Here is a 19,764-nt window from a genome sequence, read left to right as displayed (position 1 = left end):
GCCAAATAAAATTGTGTATTATTAGAGCTTTGAAGAGGTTATTAATTCTGACAGGTGGCATCAGGGAAACTTTTTTTTGGAAAATGTGACGTTTGAACAATGCCTTAAGACATGCATTTACATAGGTAGAGGGAGGGTTGGCAATAGTGGTTGATGAAGCAAAGTCCTGAAAGTACCTAATACATAGGAGTAAATGTGAGACAAGTATTATTTTCAATAGAGTACAAACTCCACAAGGGCAGAGACCATTGTTTCTTTCTTCCGGGTTATATCAATAGCATTTAGAACAATGTCTGGTATAAGATAAATATATGTTGAATTAAAAAAATGAATTGGACACTGGGCAATTGAAAGAAGGACAGAAAAAGCACTGGAAATGCAGTTTGAGCCTGGAAAAGCTTAAGAATATGTGGATGATAAAGAACACTATAAGGATTTGAAGAAGGATATAGACTGATCTAATTATTTTTAACAACACATTCTGTAGGCAACGTCAGTTGATAGAGAGGTGAGTCAAGAGACAAAGTAAGATAAAAGGTGCCAGGATTGAAAAGGATATGGATATGGGACTTAGGTGGAACTGAAAGGACTTGACATATGACTTAAGTATAAAGGTGAAAAAAAGGAATGAGTTAAAAATGATTCTAGAAATTTCCAAACCGAGTGACTAGGAGAATGTTGGTATTACTACATAGGAAAAGGACAGGTAAACAACAATTTTTACTACAGGAAAAAAGCAAGTTCAGTGTTTAGGATCCTTATATGTAAGTGCTAACTAGAAATTCATATGGAAAAGTTTAAAATGAAGAAATTTAGAGTTGGGGCTCAGAAGTGAGCCAAGATGAAAGCTCTATGTGATCTCTATCAAGATATATACTCCGATTGCCTGTTCTTCACCAGCACCAGAATTTAAGCCATCAGCATAGCAATGGTTGTTATGAATGGGAGATGAGTCATTGGGAAGCATTTAAATATTTATTGGCTGAAGGAAAGACAGTAGAATGAGGGAGACAGTATTATGTATGATTTATATAAATGGTGTGAATCTACATTGTGCACAACCATAGAAATGGAAGTTATACCCCATTTGTATACAATGAATCAAAATGCAGTCTGTAAAAATAAAAACTGAAAAAAAAGCAAAAAAAAATTTCAAAAAAAGAAAAAAAACCATTGGAAATAATTAAACTAGACAGATGACAAATAAGAATATTGCACAAAACTCAAGGGGAAGTTTTTAAAGGAGGAAGTTAAGGGAAGAAGGTGTACACGTTATTCAAACACTCAAAAAATTTCTCCTAATTCAGTGGTTCCCTTCAGAATATAGTTAAAAAAAATTCAAGAAACTGTCAAGTGGGAATCAAGCTCTTCAAAAAAGAAAACTGGGAACACACACAAATCTTATAAATGCCAAGAAATTGGTGAGATCTCAACAAAAGTAGAAAAAGAAATATCATTCTGACCTTAAATCTGTAACTTTCAGTGAAACACTTAAGACTCTTTTTTCTCTAGTCACTCATACTGAAATAGGGATTTGTTTGTTTGTTTGTTTTTTAACAAGAAGATTTGGGAAAAATACCAATATGAATTTAGGAGTATAGTGAAGACCACAGAAGGATGTTTAAAGTAAGACTAGTTTCTGTTCTCAAAGAAGTTGGGTCATTTTAAAATTGAGAGCAAACCATACAATGATACTTAAAGTAAATGCTTTACTTAAGAGTTCCAATTTAAAGAATAAATATTAAAAAGTGATTTGTATACAAGTAATCAGTAAGGCAGTTCAGAAGAGCAAATGACACAGATAAACTCTAGTTTGAGGATTTTCCCTCATGGACTTGAGTTGTTATCCTATTGATGTTGAGCTGAGTTCACTCAAATACAGACCAGATTATATGTCCATTTATCAAAAATAAAACAATCTGGTTGGTTTAAATTAATTTCCCAAAAGCTAGACTTTAAAAAAAAATTTTTCATACATGTATATGGGGTAATAATGTCTGTCTCATTCTATTGTCCTTCCCATCCACACGACCCCACCCATCCCCTCACTCCCCTCTGCACAATCCAAAGTTCCTTTATTCTTCCCTACTCACCCCCGACTATGGATCAACATACAATTATCAGAGAAAACATTTGGACTTTGGTTTTTTGGGATAGGCTTATTTCACTTAGCATGATATTCTCCAGTTCCATCCATTTACCTGCAAATGTCATAATTTCATTCTTCTTTAAGGCTAAGTAATATTCCATTGCATATATGAACCACATTTTCTTTATCAATTCACCTGTTGAAGGGCATCTAGGTTGGTTCCATAGTTTAGCTGTTGTGAATTGAGCTGCTATAAACATTGATGTGGCTGTGTCACTGTAGTATGCTTTTAAGTCCTTTAGGTATAAACTGAAGAGCGAGACAGCTGGGTCCAGTGGTGGTTGCATTCCTAGCTTGTTGAGGAATCTCCATACTGCCTTCCAGAGTGGTCGCACCAATTTGCAGTCCCATCAGCAACGTATAAGTGTACCTTTTCCCCCACATCCTTGCCAACATTTATTGTTGCTTGTATTCTTGATAGTTGCCATTCTGACTGAAGTGAGACGGAATCTCAGTATAGTTTTGATTTGCATTTCTCTAATTGCTCTAGATGCTGAACCTTTTTTCACATATTTGTTGATTGATTGCATTTCTTCTTTTCTGAAGCATCTGTTCAGTTCCTCAGCCCATTTACTGATTGGGGTGTTTTTGGTGTTAAGTTTTTTGAGTTCTTTATATAATCCTGCAGATTACTGCTGTATCTGAGGTGTGTGTGGTAAATATTTTTTTCCCATTATGAAGGTGCTTTCTTCACATTATTATTTTTTCCTTGGCTTTCTAATTTTACTTCTGCTTTACGAGTCTTGTTAAAGAAGTCAGGTCCTAAGCCCATAAGATGAAGATTTGGGCATACCTTTTCTTCTAGTAGGTGCAGGGTCTCTGTTCTAGTGCCTACATCTTTGATCCACTTTGAGTTGTTTTTTGTGCAGGGTGAGAGAGAAAGATTTAATTTCATTTTGTTACATACAGATTTCCAGTTTTCCTAGCACCATTTGTTGAATAGGCCAACATTTCTCCAATGTATATTTTTGGCACCTTTGTCTAGTATCAGATAAATGTATTTATGTGTGTTTGTCTCTGGGTCTTCTATTCTGTACCACTGGGTTACGTGTCTATTTTGGTGCCAATACCATGCTGTTTTTGTTACTATTGCTCTGTAGTATAGTTTAAAGTCTGGTAGTGTGATGCCTCCTTCTTCACTCTTCTTGCTAAGCACTGCCTTGGCTATTCTGGGTCTCTTACTTTTCCAAATGAATTTCATGATTGGTTTTTCTATTTCTATGAAGAATGTCACTGGGAACTTAACAGGAATTGCATTGAATCTGTATAACACTTTTGGTAGTATGGACATTTTGACGATATTAATTATGCCTATCCAAGAGCATGGGAGATCTTTCCATCTTCTAAAGTCTTCTTCAGTTTCTTTCTTTAGTGTTCTGTAGTTTTCACTGTAGAGGTCTTTCACCTATTTCATTAGATTGATTCCCAAATATTTTATTTTTGTTGAAGCTATTGTGAATGGGTTAGTTTTCCTAATTTATCCTGCAGTGTATTTATGCTTATTTGACTAAAATTCTGATTAATAAAGAGGAATCATTTGATAAAATATAATTACTAGCAACATAAGGGAAAATAACCAAGCTACAGTAGAATAAGTGGCTTTAAAATTCTCTGGGTGTGTGATTCTCCTGGGATAAGTTCTTAGAGAATGGACCATATACATAAACGTCTTCAAGAGTTCCAGTGTACGATGAAAAAGTACTTTTCAGGAATGGTATGTCAGTTGACAGTTTTAAAAGCAGCTGAAGAAGTGATTATCTCTTAAAATTCTTGCATATTGGGTTGGTCGCAGTCACGGAGCGAGCTGGTGGCTGAGCTAGGTCGCCTACGTGGTGGAGGTAGGCGGCGGGCAGATAACCTGCCCAGCCAGCAGGCCAAGGACAGACATCATAACTGAGTGACCCCGCCTGACCCCTGCACCTAGGTCGGTGCCATCACTGGTTGGTTGTAGTCATGGAGCGAGCTAACGGGCGAGTCAGGCCGCTTGCATCGGCGAACGTAGCAGGCAGGCACCCAACCTGCCTGCCTTGTGAAGCAGGGTGGCGGGTAGCCAAACCACCCAACCACCAGGCCAAATACAGATGCCACCACTGAACAACCCCGCCTGACCACCACGTTTGGTACCATCACGGAGTTAGCCAGAGTCTTCTTTATAGGCTGGTGCAGGCATTCTGAATTACTCCTGAGGGAGTGGCCATCATCATTGGAAGGGCAGCTCCCTTTCTGAGACACCTACAGGAGGCTAGAGGACCTTTGACAAGACCCAGGAGTCAAGAAGAGGAGGTACTGAGAGACTCAGGAGCAACTCAGAGCCACTGGGGAATATACCCCACCTGAAGGCCACCACCGATAGAAGGCCAGCTTCCTAGTGGAGCACCACATTATCAAGTTCCTCCAAGACTTCAGGCTACTGAAGGTTAAGAGGTGAGTTACTGGAAATCTACAGAGACAATATTAGTCAATAGAGGAAATCTGCAATATCCCAGAGTTTCACTACTAGAGGGGTGGATACCTGAACAATATGAGAAAACAGGGAAGAAAATGTCCCAAACAAATCTAGATGGTGTAGCAATAATATCCAATGACAGCATGGCAGAATAAATGTCAGAAAGGGAGTTCAGAATGTACACAATCAAAACAATCAGGGAAGCACATGAGGAGATGAAAGAGCAAATGCAGGCATTGAAGGATAAGATGAAGGGCAAATGCAGGCATTGAATGATCGCAACAGTCGACAATTAAAAGAGCAAATACAGGGACTGGGGATATAGCTCAGTTGGTATAATACTTGCCTCGCATGCACAAGGCCCTGGTTCAATCCCCAGCACTGCAAAAAAACAAAACAAAAAAGGAGCAAATACAGGAAGCAAAATATCATTTCAATAAAGAGTTAGAGATATTGAAAAAAAACCAAACAGAAATCCTTGAAATGAAGGAAACAATAAACCAAATTAAAACCTCCATAGAAAGCATAACCAATAGGATAGAACACCTGGAAGACAGAACCTCAGATATTGAAGACAAAATATTTAATCTTGAAAACAAAGTTGACCAAACAGAGAAGATGGTAAGAAATCATGAACAGAATCTCCAAGAACTATGGGATATCATGAAAAGGCCAAATTTAAGAATTATCGGGATTGAGGAAGGCTTAGAGAAACAAACCAAAGGAATGAACAATCTATTCAATGAAATAATATCAGAAAATTTCCCAAATCTGAAGAATGAAATGGAAAATCAAGTACAAAAGGCTTATGGGACTCTAAATACACAAAATTACAATAGACCCACACCAAGGCACATTATAATGAAAATACCTAACATACAAAATAAAGATAGAATTTTAAAGGCTGCGAGAGAAAAGAATCAAATTACATTCAGGGGAAACCAAGACGGTTATCAGCAGATTTTTCAATCCAGACCCTAAAAGTTAGAAGGGCCTGGAACAACATTTTTCAAGCTCTGAAAGAAAATGGATGCCAACCAAGAATCTTATACCCAGCAAAACTTACCTTCAGATTTGACAATGAAATAAAATCCTTCCATGATAAACAAAAGCTAAAAGAATTTACAAAAAGAAAGCCAGCATTACAGAATATTCTCAGCAAAATATTCCATGAGGAAGAGATGAAAAACAACGATGTAAATCAGCAAAGGGAGGAACTATCCTAAAGGAACAACCAAATAAAGAAGAAATCAAGTCATGTCAAAAAAAAAAAAAAAAAAAAAAAAATCCAAATGACTGGGAATACAAATCATATCTCAATAATAACCCTGAATGTTAATGGCCTGAACTCTCCAATCAAAAGACATAGACTGGCATATTGGATTAAAAAGAAAGATCCAACAATTTGCTGCCCGCAAGAGACTCATCTCATGGAAAGAGATTCCCACATACTAAAGGTGAAAGGATGGGGAAAAACATACCATGCACATGGACACAGCAAAAAAAGCTGGAGTATCCATCCTCATATCAGATAATGTGGACTTTAAGCCAAAGTTAGTCAGAAGAGATAAAGAAGGACATTTCATACTGCTTAAGGGAAGCATAAATCAGCAAGACATAACAATCTTAAGTATCTATGCCCCAAACAGTGGCTCATCCATATATGTCAAACAAATCCTTCTCAATGCCAGAAATCAAATAGACACAACACAATAATACTAGGTGATTTTAACACACCTCTCTCACCATTGGATAGATCCTCCAAACAAAAATTGAACAAAGAAACCATAGCTCTCAAAAACACAATCAATAATTTAGACTTAATGGACATTTATAGAATATACCATCCAACAAAGAGCGAATACACTTTCTTCTCAGCAGCACATGGATCCTTCTCTAAAACAGACCATGTATTATGCCACAAAGTTACTGTTAGCAAATACAAGAAGACAGATATAATACCTTGTATTCTATCAGCTCATAATGGATTGAAATTAGAAATGAATGACAGAGTAAAAAACAGAAACTACTCCAACAACTGGAGATTTAACACTATTGTATGATGAATGGATAACAGGAGATATCAAGAAGGAAATTAAAAAATTCTTAGAGGTAAATGAGAACAAAGAAACAACATATCAAAATCTCTGGGACACTATGAAGGCAGTTCTTAGAGGAAAACTTATTTCATGGAGCACATTCAATAAAAGAAGAAAAAAAATCAACAAATAAATGACCTAACACTATGGCTCAAAGCCCTAGAAAAAGAAGAACAGACCAACACCAAAAGTAGTAGAAGACAGGAAATAGTTAAAATCAGAGTTGAAATCAATGAAATTGAAACAAAGAAACAATAGAAAAAATTGGCAAAATAAATAGTTGGTTCTTCGAAAAAATAAACAAAATTGATAAACCCTTAGTCACACTAAAAAAGAGAAGAAGAGAGAAAACCCAAATTACTAAAATTCGGAATGAACAAGGAAATATCACAACAGACATGAGTGAATACAAAACATAATTAGAAGCTATTTTGAAAATCTATACTCCAACAAAATAGAAAATCTTGAAGACATCAACATGTTTCTAGAGACATATGAATTACCTAAACTGAACGAGGAGGACATACACAATTTAAATAGATCAATTTCAAGTAATGAAATAGAAGAAGTAATCAAAAGCCTACCAACAAAGAAAAGTCCAGGACCAGATGTGTTCTCAGCCAAGTTCTACAAAACCTTTAAAGAAGAGCTCATTCCAATGCTTCTCAAAGTATTCCATGAAATAGAAGAGGAGGGAAGCCTCCTAATCTCATTCTATGAAGCCAATATCACCCAGATACCTAAACCAGACAGACATATTGAGGAAAGAAAATTTCAAACCAATATCCTTAATGAACATTGATGCAAAAATTCTCAACAAAATCTTAGCAAATCGCATACAAAAACATATTAAAAAGATAGTGCACCACGATCAAGTGGGTTTTATCCCAGGGATGCAAGGTTGGTTCAACATCAGGAAATCAATAAATGTAATTCACCGTATCAATAGACTTAAAGTCAAGAATCACATGATTATTTCAATAGATGCGGAAAAAGCATTTGATAAAATACAGCATCCCTTCATGCTCAAAACACTGGAAAATATAGGGATAGTGGGAACATTCCTTAACATTGTCAAGGCCATCTATGCTAAGCCCATGGCTAATATCATTCTAAAGGGTGAAAAACTGAAAGCATTCCCCATAAAAACTGGAACAAGGCAGGGATGCTCTCTTTCACCACTTCTATTCAACATTATCCTCGAAACTCTAGCCAGAGCAATTAGACAAACCAAGGAAATTAAAGGGATACGAATTGGAAAAGAAGAACTCAAACTATCCTTATTTGCTGATGACATGATTTATATATTTAGAGGAACCAGAAAATTCCACCAGAAAACTTTTAGAACTTGTAAGTGAATGCAGTAAAGTAGCAGGATATAAGATTAATGCTCACAAATCCAATGCATTTTTATATATAAGTGATGAATCTTCAGAAAGAGAAGTTAGGAAAACTACCCCATTCACAATAGCTTCGAAAAAAATAAAATACTTGGGAATCAATCTCACAAAAGAGGTGAAAGACCTCTACAATGAGAACTACAGAACACTAAGGAAAGAAATTAAAGAAAACCTTAGAAGATGGGAAGATCTCCCATATTCTTGGATAGGCAGAACTAATATGGTCAAAATGGCCATACTACCAAAAGTGACATACAGATTCAATGCAATTCCAATTAAAATCCCAATGACGTACCTTACAGAAATAGAGCAAGCAATCATGAAATTCATCTGGAAGAATAAGAAACCCAGAATAGCTAAAGCAATCCTTAGCAGGAAGAGTGAAGCAGAGGGTATCGCAATACCAGATCTTCAACTCTACTACAAAGCAATAGTAACAAAAACGGCATGGTATTGGTACCAAAATAGAAAGGTGGATCAATGGTACAGAATAGAGGACACGGACACAAACCCAAATAAATACAATTTTCTCATACTAGACAAAGGTGCCAAAAATATGCAATGGAAAAAAGATAGCCTCTTCAACAAATGGTGCTGGGAAAACTGGAAATCCGTATGCAACCGAATGAAACTAAACCCCTATCTCTCACCCTGCACAAAACTCAACTCACAATTGATCAAGGACCTGGAAATCAGACCAGAGACCCTGCATCTTATAGAAGAAAAAGTAGGTCCAAATCTTCAACTTGTTGGCTTAGGATCAGACTTCCTTAACAGGACTTCCATAGCTCAAGAAATGAAAGCAAGAATCAATAACTGGGACAAATTCAAATTTACCTTTCTCTCAGGAAAGGAAACTATCAGCAATGCAAAGAGAGAGCCTACAGAGTGGGAGAAAATCTTTGCCAATCATACTTCAGATAGAGCACTAATTTCCAGAATATATAAAGAACTCAAAAAACTCTACACGAAGAATACAAATAATCCAATCAACAAATGGACTAAGGAAATGAACAGACATTTCACAGAAGAAGATCTACAAGCAATCAACAAACATATGAAAAAATGTTCACCATCTTTAGTAATAAGAGAAATGGAAATCAAAACTACCCTAAGATTCTATCTCACTCCAATTAGAATGGCGATTATCAAGAATACAAGCAACAATAGGTGTTGGAGAGGATGTGGGGAAAAAGGTACACTCATACATTGCTGGTGGGGCTGCAAATTAGTGCAGTCACTCTGGAAAGCAGTGTGGAGATTCCTTAGAAAACTTGGAATGGAATCACCATTTGACCCAGCTATCCCACTCCTCGGTCTATACCCAAAGGACTTAAAATCAGCATACTACAGATATACAGCAACAACAATGTTCATAGCTGCTCAATTCACAATAGCCAGATTGTGGAACCAACCTAGATGCCCCTCAATTGATGAATGGATAAAGAAACTGTGGTATATATATATATATATACCGTGGAATATTACTTAGCCATAAAGAATAATAAAATTATGGCATTTGTAGGCAAATGGATTCAGTTGGAGAATATCATGCTAAGTGAGATAAGCCAATCTAAAAAAAACCAAAGGATGAATGATCTCACTGATAAGTGGATGATTACACATATGGGGGTGGGAAGGGGGCAGGAATGAAGGAAGGAGGGACTCTATAGAGGGATAAGAGGGGTGGGAGAAGTGGGGGTGAGAAAAAAAATTCTTGCATATTATTTTCAAATCATGTTAACTTGACAGAACGAAAAAAAGTAAATTGTAATTTGTGGAATCTTGTTTCTTTTGACTATTTAGACTTCTTTTTAGAAATGCCTATTACTGATTTGTAAAGCTTTCATTCTATATCTATAAAAGAGAAAGATCTTGTAATGATTGCTAATTCCAAAAGAAGGATCACCTATACCATCCTCATGCTTCTACACAATATAGTATAAAATTGGCTGATTGCAATTTCAACCTATTTTCCTGCTGCTTGGAAGGATCTCTAGCCAGGATATACGCTACCTGACCATTGTAAGCCTCCTTTGCTTTCCTAAATTGCAGTCCAAGTCTGAATTTTCTCCCTGTGCAGACCTGTCAGACTATAAGCACCCATGACAGGGTGATTCCTAGAATCTAGAAAAATGGTACAAGGTAATAGGAAGCTGATTAAATAAATACTAGCCTGGCTATACGCACAAGGGCCTGGGTTCAATCCCCAGCACCACACACACAAAGATTAGGACTGTCATATTCAAGTTTGTATCTTATCTGAGCTTTTTTCATAAAGTATTAACTTACATTTAATCCTGGTTCACAAAACAGCTCTCCTTCTTATACACTAAGTGGTATCCTGGGCAACCTAATTTTTCAGACGGTTTTTCCATCAATAGAATAGCATTTAATAGCTACCTCAGAGGATTGTTAAGAAGCAAAGACCTAATGCAAGGTATGGAATATAGCTGGAACTCAGTAAATGTTAGCTTATTTTCATATCTCTAAGTTGGTATGCACTTTCATAGAATTGGACAGCTTTATATGGATGTTTTATATAGCTACATTTACTATCTTTTCTTCATGTCATTCTGATAGGCAATAAGGACATATCAATGGGTTTTCATTAATACAAAGTCAACTTTTTGGCACTAAAAGAGTTTCTAGAGTTTAGCTCAAGCTTTCCTCTCTGAGTCTATCTTATACTCCTCCCCATAAAATTTTTTCTAGTTCAGTCAGATTAGGTTTATTCATTTTCTCCCAAATATGCCTTGAATGTTCAAGTCTATATGCATTTTCCTACTTTTCTACAATCCTCCCACTCTCCAAATTCTTCTCATTAAGAGTATTATTATTATTTTTATTGTAATCTAACATTTTTTGAGTGCTTTCCACGTATCAGGTATTATTCTAAGTCTATTATATGCATTGTTTCCTATAACCTTTACAAGCCCCACAAGATATTCTACTATCTCTTTTACCAAGAATACATATTTGGCTTTCTTCTCTAAAAGATTGTACAGTCTTATGATATAAACTATAACGCTCACTTTCATCAACTATTATACTGTCAGATTATAAAGTAAACATGATTATCTAAATTTTGTAGACATCTTTAAGGACCTGAGACTATCTACAGACACAGAGTGAAGATTCTGCATGCTGAGGAACAGCAATAATTTAAGTAGTAGAGTTTGAGTTCTTAGAAATCCTTGGAAGTATTAAGATCATGAAATGAAGTGATAAAACTCATGGATATTAAAAATCAGGAAAGAACAAACAAAATTAATAAAATACGACAATACATTCACCATTGTTCTGTAGATTGCATAACACTATTATAGGGTGATAGGAGAAACTCAGCAAGTCCTTTTTATTCACTGGATTTATTGTACAGGAAAAGCACAATTTTTCTTGCATGTAAATCAAAGCCCAACAGTATCATATCTCCCTTACCAGAAGAAATACTCACTTGGGCTGTTTATAAAATAAAATGTCCTTCAAGGGACTTTTTCAAATTATATGTCTATGATATAATGAGATTTATTTTCCTCCTAGGTCTCCTGGGTTTACAGCACAAATATTTAAATCATACTTCTTTTCACAATATACCTACTCAAGTCTATGAATACAAGGAAGATTTATCAGAGTCTGATAAAACAAGTCAATCTGAATATTAAATAAAAAGTAACAGAAAACTGAGTACTTTCAGACAAAATTAATAACTTAAAATTAATTTGTGATTAACTTATGAAAATGAAAAATTTCATACCTTGAGTGTATTGTTATCTCTGATAAAGATTAAAGATGCTGAGGTTTTCACATTAGCTTGCTTATGATTAAGGATGAAAGTGAGAAAGGCTACTATTTTAGATTAAATCATTTGCTTAATTCACATGGAAGAATAAAAGAAATGCCAGTGTGAAGCACATTCTAGTTGAAAGGAGAAAAAAAGGTTAATCAATTCAACTCAATTTTAGCTGAGGGCATTTTTCCACAACTACTGAACCCTAGCATGTGTCAGGCAGCTAAAATTACACTAAAACGTGCAAGATCTGTTATTTTAGAGATAATCCAGGAAGCAAACAAAGCCAAAAGTTCTCTCTGCATTTTTAACATGAAATGCTTATGTTTTCAGTCAGGTATATAGATACTTTTTTCTGTTTTAAGACTTTCATGTATAGTCTCCTCTTCTGAGTACGTTTAGAAGTTTTCATAACAAAAAGTAGAAAAAAAGGAACAATAACAAAAACGATTTTGTATATATTTCTAACATACTATTTTCCCTTTAAAACAATTCTTACCAGTCTCTGTTTCTGAAGCTCTTCTCTAAGAATTCTATCTTCTGGCAAAACATCACACAACAAAAAATAATTGTCTTGTTCTTCTGTTGAGAGATTAGGAAAGTAAATAAGAAAATAGATATTTATAATTTTTTTCTAGAAGAATTTATTTCTTTAAAAATGTGTGCATGTATGTGCATGCCTATTAGGATCTAGTACAGAGTTCTGTTTCAGCTTTATTCAATTTAGGCAAATAACAAAATTAGGCAATAAACACAATAATTTAACTTCAGTTATCATAAAAGGGAGAGCAAATATAATTTGAGATAGTAAGATTACTCCTTCAAATTTTTGGAATATAGGGAAAATATGGTAACCAAGATGTATACTTACCAAGTGGAGCTGTGGAATTGATTCTTATCACACTACAAAAGTCTGTGATGGGCTGTTCAGTGAATCTTTTCCTCCAATATAAAATGTACCTTAGAATAATAATTTTAAAAAGGGTTGGTAAGAAGACTCAATATACTATTTTTGTAGAATGACAGGACCATATAAGAACACTGAATTTTATCCCAAAACAACAAAATTCTAAGTGAATACTGCTAGAAAATTTGTGAATACAAAGGCAGTGGAGCACTGTAGAAATATGAAATAAATATTTAATGAAACAAAATTATCCAATAAGAATATAAAAATGATTAAACTTTATCCCTAAATTCAATAAAAAGATAAGTAGGACAGTTAAACTGAATTACTTTAACATGAAAATAAAGTTTTCTAAAATGAGTTTATATGTATTTAAAATGCAACAACTAAATAGGCTTATGACACATTCTGCAATAAAGAAAAAGTTGAGTGATTATCTTATAAAAGAACAGAAGGCCTAAGAATAATACCATGAAAAATCAGTCTATGTTCAAAATCCATAGAACGAGAGAAAAATTCCACATATCTACATAAGTTTGAAAGAAGTCAGATTTAGTCTTTGGAAAAATAGCTGAGCTTACAATTCTTATCTCTAATGAGCAGAGTTAGAAGCAGCATAGAAGCTGAATTTAAAGGCAAATTGTAATCTGCAGACCTGCATATCTGATGAAAATGGTAATAAGACGACAGGATTCAACAAGCTACACTTCTTTTCATTTACCTAACAACATTTTTATTGGCAATTGCAATCATACTTGCCAAATGGTACCAAAAAGAGAATGTAGTCTTCTTAGGGACAAAGGAGATGGTAAGGTTGACTCTATAGTTGACCATTTATCAGATTATACAACTGATAAATAAAAACAGTAACTTATACCAAAGAACCAAAGCCCTGTGAAAGAGAGATATGGTATTGAAATAGTTTTAATGGTTTAAAAACCAGTGAATAGAAACAGTAGGAATTTGGACATTTTAAAATGTCTTGATATATCAACTACCAGTGGTTTTCATATAGTAGGCCCACAATTAAATGTTTTCAAGATGTATGAGACTATTTGAAGCTTCTTGTTTTCTAAGTAGCCTCCTACTTCACGTATTTGGTCTCCTTTTTATTCTTTTTCTCCCTTTTTCTTAACATTACTTCCCCAATTCCATGGTGTTCTAGAGATAAGGCATTATTATATTAAGAAAATATCATGCTGGGGAGAAGTCTGAGAAAAGGAGAAAACAATGACATGAGGTGACATAAAATGTAAATAGAAATAGATGAGACACTAAGTATATAATATATAAGGAAAAGAAGTGAATGACTAATGTGTAAGAACAGATTCACATGTTTTCTTTCTTTCTTCTCACGTATAACAATACTATTAACCCTGATGGATAAGTAAGAGGAGAAATCTTTCCATATGGAACAGTACTGGACTTCATCCTAAGAGATAATAAAATGACGAACTTAGGCTCCAGCTCAGCTTCAAACCACAAATACTATAAATGATGCACTGTTGCTCTACAGTTCTCATTGCCTTCCATACTAGTGATCTCAGAAGCAGAAGGCATACCACATCCAACAGAACAGAAATAAAAAATGTATCTATCAAAAGCTTTAACATTCAGCACCTTCCATTTCTCTGTATTCTACACAGCTACTCTAGTTCTTTCCACTATTGCTTTTCACCCACGAAAGAAAAGGTGAAAAGGGAGAAAGAAAAGGCTTAAGAGAATAAAAATGACACTCCATGACCTTTTCTTATTTTTTACTCAGGGCATCTTTTATTACAAAGAGGTGAGAGGGATAAAGGAACATAGTAGAACCTATATTAGAGATGTTGCATCGTTCTTCCAAGTTGAAATATGCAGATGTATATTTTCATGACTAATCAAATTCACATGTGGTAGAACCAAATGTTGAGATAGAGGACTTCAAAGGCATGAGGACCACATTCTCTCTAGAGTTCCTTTAGTCACCATTAGAATATACCAAAGAGAGGTACATCAGTGCCAGGTGTCACTATCTGGGTGACATTCTCTAAATGAAACTGATAACAATGGTCACCCTATATAAAAGTAGTTCCATTTTGGGTCTATAGCCAATCAGAAGGTAGCAGTTACTCCTTGAATATACAAGACCTAGGAAAGTGTGAAACATTCTGAGGCAGATGACCAATAAAAATGTGGTGGATCCCACAGACCAAACTGCCCTTTGAATTATCATTGACTTATTTATTAATGAAGAATCAATAACATTTCTCTCCTGTCTATACAGAAATTAAACTAGAAGCAGCTTTGCTTTTTAAATGAATAAAGTGGTCAAGCCTTCATAGTTGCTGTATTAATACAGTATTAAAAAAGAAACAGGAACTTTGCATTCAGGGATATGAACTCGAATTTCAGGTTATTTAATTGATTTTCCTGAAGCTCACATTACTCATTTGCAATATCAATTGTTGATAAATAAACAGGACAAATATTAAGCAGTGTCCAAAATCCTGAATGTTTAATAAGTGGTATTTATTCTAAGAAAAAAATAACATATTTAGATAAGACTAAGGTAGTAAGAATTTACGTTTATCTCAGGGGAATAATGGTACCTAAAGCAAAAAATATTTTACCCTGAAGGAAAAAAAAGTGAAAAAGTGGGCATGGTGGTACATGCCTATAGTCCAAGCTACTGGGGAGGGGGAGGCTGAAGTGAGAGGATCACTTGAGTTCATGAGTTTGAGACCAGCTTGGGCAACAGAGTGAGGAAAACCTACTTTGCCAAAAAAAAAAAAAAAAGAAAAAAGAAAAAAATAACATTTTACCAAACATCTGAGAAACTCAAAATAGTTCAATTAGTACTGTCAGAAAGTTCACAGAAGTGGCTGAGATGATGAAAGAGTAAAATAATGATGTCACATGAAGACAATAATGACAATTATTAGAAGCTACCATTTGCTGAGTCCTGGTCTAAGGTCACAATTAGAATGTAAGAATTGGGATATGAACTCCAAAGCCAAACTTAGTCTTCTAAAGAACAGTGCCTCTTGTGGCACATGGTGATTAATCTGCATAAGAACTGCAGAAAAGAGAAGACAAGGATGGGGGTAAGCCCATAGTAGATTTACAGTGATAATGAAACCATTTTTTTTTCTTCAGAGACAAGGAGATTCTGTATAATATTTTTTGACAAGAGAGAAAAAGAACTAGAGATATGAAGTCTGAAGGAAGAGGGAAACTTCTCTTTCCTAAAAGCAAACTACACAGTAGTAGTGCTCAGCATGAACTGCTCCTAACTTCAGATCTAAAGACAGAAAGCTGATACCAGCTGTTGTGGCTGCTGATTTAGAACTATTTGACTAGGGACAAGTGAAAAGTAACTCCCCTAGAGAGAGAACAATTTCAACAAGTCAATGAATGGGTCTGTCTCTGAGGATTTCCATGTTTGGGAACTGTCCCCTTTATCTTTGAAGAGAAGGATCACATTATATAGTACCTATTTTTGTCAGAATTTACTTCAAGGTGATAGATACAGGGAAGCAACTACTAATTACTAATATCAACTGACTTACAATCATGGGTATATTTTGCTTAGCAGAATTTCAGATGACCCTTTCAAATAGGGAGTGACTGGGCATGGTAACTCACACCTCTAATCCCAGTGACTTTGGAGGCTGGAATCTCAAATTCAAGTGTAGCTAGACTTGGCAACTTAGCAAGACCTTGTCTCAAAATAAAATAAATAAATAAAAAGGACTGGGGATGTGGCTAGTGGAGCACCCTTGAGTAATGCACACATACAAAACAAGTTAAAGTGTTGAAGAGAGTGAAACTATTGCGTTATACTCTGGCAGTCTTCAAATTGGTTAAAAGTTATTTTATTGCTCCATGAACAAATAGGCATCAATTTTATTTACTTATTTATTTGTTTTTGGTACTGGGGACTGAACACAAAGGAACTTAACTATCCTTCCAGTCTTTTTTAAGTTCTGAGACAGAGTCTTACTAAGTTGCTGAGGCTGGTCTTGAACTTGTGATTCTCCTGCCTCAGCCTCCTGAGTCACTGGGATTATAGGCATAAGCCACCATGCCTGGCAGTCTATTTAGAAATGATGTTTTTCAGGTACAGTCACTAGAATCAGAGATGTTGTTAGGTGTCTTCTGAAGGCAGAGGGATAAATCAGGTAGTAGGTTAGTTCAATAAAATTATCAAGAGTATTAACCAAACATTGGAACATAATGTTTGTTATAAAAGCAATATATAACCATACACCATCATACAACCTAAATATATAAAATTATGAATCAGACCTTATTGGGACATATATATATAAATAGATCTCAACAGCAACATATATTTCACCTAAGCCTAAATTGAGGTGAGAAACATACTAGTTGCATATAACAGTGGTTATTTTTGCTTAGAATTAAGAGGTCTCCCCCTCTCCCCCCCATATATATATATATATACACCCATACATACATATACATATCTCCTTGTTAGTATAGGCACTCATATAAATTGCATTCAATTGAGAGATAGTTTAATGATAGCAGGCCTTAAATAAATCCATCCTTATTGTAATTTTTTTCCCACCCACTATAACATATTTTTCAAAGTTAAAGGATCATTTAGTACTTCTTCTTCTTCTCCTTTTTTCCCTATTCCTCTGGTTTATTCAAAGTTACAGTTGTAGCTACTCAATAAAGGCTACTGTGAAATAACATATGGTATGAACTCTTTTATTGGGATGATAGCTATCAAAGAATTTCATACTTTACTAAAAAGCCATGAAAGTAATTTTAAGTAAGCAAATAATTTTCTCCTTTCAAAAGAACTTCAAACCATGTCTCAGAATTGTCCCAGAAAAAAATCCTTACAGTAATATAATATCTTGCCTGCCTAGTTATCCCACTGTCAGTGGTATAATTATTGATAAAAGTATAAAGATTTGAAATATGGTTGTCAATAAAGTAGTACAAAATGAGCAGAATTTAACACAGAAGGCAACAAGAATTAAGAAGTTAACATACATCTTCTGTTGCAATTTTATCTATTGAATAAAACTAGCATATAGCTCAATAAAAATAATTGTTAAATGGGTTCAAAGGGAAAATTTTTATTTTTGCTTTATTTTTCCTTAGAAAGTTTTACTGTTACTTTGTTTCACTAAAGAAAATGTCAAATATTTAATGTGAAAACAACAGTTTACTTCTTAAAAAACACAAGGTAAGTACGTACATCTTGTATCTATTATTTATCATATTTATTACATACTGTACTTGGGACAACTCTTTCCTGAGAAGTTCCGGATAAAATCATTCATGCCAACTGAACCTCTCAATGTTTTCTCCTCCCCAACCCACCTCTTTAGCTTCTTTTCTAAAGTTAGGAATAATCCACATAGATAATATTTAGAAGATTTGAATTTGACTATGATCATAGTCAAATGATTTGGAAGGGAATTTTTAGTTTCACTAAATAGTAGGTGTTATAATTTAAAGGAGAATGGATATATTAAAATGTATTTTAAAGCAACAGAGTTTACTCAATAAATTCCCAATCCATTTGAACTGATCTCATTTTTACTCACTGTGATAATTTTATTTAATTAGGAGGACAGTGGATAAGAAAGACCTAGGTTTCCAAATTTAAAATACATATTAACTATACAGTTTAGAAACATCAGCTATGTATGTTTTTCTTCAATTAAAAAGCATCCATTTTATTACATAACTGAATTTAGGGAGGAATTAATTCTAACATTTAATTATTGATTCCTAAGCCCTGAGACTTAGTAAGTAATTTGATTTTACTATTTACAGATGGATAATAAGATTAATATCAACGATAAGAATGAGAGACTGATTAGTACAAATATAGCTACTTAACTATCATGCATAGCACGAAGATGAATATATAAATTCTGCTTTATATACTCAGATTTTTAAGGCAGAAGAGAAAGAAAAATCTTAACACTTCTCAATTATCACTGGTAGGTGATCATATTTTTCTGCAGTTCATGAGGGATAATTTGTATTTATACAGTAAAAGAGTAAAAAGAATAGTTTCATAACAAAGAAAAGCTGAGTAATGCAAGGCTTACTCATTTAATAGTCCTATCAATGGTTAACTGGATAAGAGAAAATGGGAACATGTTTAACCTACAAAGTGTCTAAAACAAAATCAACAGATTTGCCTACATACTATAATTAGGTATCACATCTAAGAAAGTTCCCAGACTACACCAAGAATGAACACACACACACACACACACACACACACACACACACCCCACCAAATGAAAAATGAAAAGTGAGAATGAAAAGCACAGTGTCTCCTCTGAATGTGAAGAAGGAATTAAATCTATTTACCAGTTGCTGACATATATTACTCATGCAACTTTTCTCCCCTGCTCTATTCTATCTCTGCTCCCTGACCAGGCAGCACTAAAATCTACTAAAACATGCAGTGCTGAATGGATATAAGGGGCCATACATATATAGAAGGCACACAGTAGACACTCAATATGGTATTAGGCAGTTGGGAAGGATACTGAGGACAAAGATCAGGATTAGAGAACAGCTAATATTACCTTTGTGGGTATGCTAGCTATTCCAGCGTTCTAGAATTTCAAGATTATTTAGAACCCTGAATGACATCTTCTCAAAAGTTAAATCCTACAAATTATTATCAGGTTTTTAGACCAGCATAAATGCCTACTGAAAATGCAAGCTACAGTTATAGAAAACTAAGATTTCAAATATATCTTTAGTAATAAAAAACAAATAACAATTTGGCTTCCATTCATCAGGTACACATGTCACAGGCACTAGCAGGTTTATACATACCCTGTTTTATATATGACTCAACAATTTATAAAAGCTGGCAGAAAGATGCTTAAAGTAACTTGTTGAAAGTTATAGGTTAGGAAGTTTTAAAGCCTGCATTCAACTCTAGGCCTGCCTGGTATCACAGTCTACTCTTAATAGC

The 19,764-nt window shown here is 34.6% G+C and overlaps 1 protein-coding gene across 2 annotated transcripts in view; it reads right to left on the bottom strand.

The window, feature by feature from the left end:
- Positions 1-19,764, bottom strand: part of Znf277 (zinc finger protein 277) — a 138,550-nt gene that overhangs the window by 44,615 nt on the left and 74,171 nt on the right. For both annotated transcript variants that reach the window (XM_047560824.1, XM_047560825.1), the window contains exons 3-4: positions 12,756-12,844; positions 12,384-12,466 (exon numbers count right to left, since the gene is read on the bottom strand). In XM_047560824.1, coding sequence (XP_047416780.1) covers positions 12,384-12,466; positions 12,756-12,844 — 172 coding nt within the window. The remainder of the gene's footprint in view (positions 1-12,383; positions 12,467-12,755; positions 12,845-19,764) is intronic.

The sequence above is a fragment of the Sciurus carolinensis genome, chromosome 8 (genome assembly GCF_902686445.1).
Source record: "Sciurus carolinensis chromosome 8, mSciCar1.2, whole genome shotgun sequence".
Classification (NCBI taxonomy): Eukaryota; Metazoa; Chordata; class Mammalia; order Rodentia; family Sciuridae; genus Sciurus; species Sciurus carolinensis.
The sequence above is the reverse complement of the archived record's forward strand: the minus strand, read 5'-3'. Positions and strand labels throughout refer to the sequence as shown.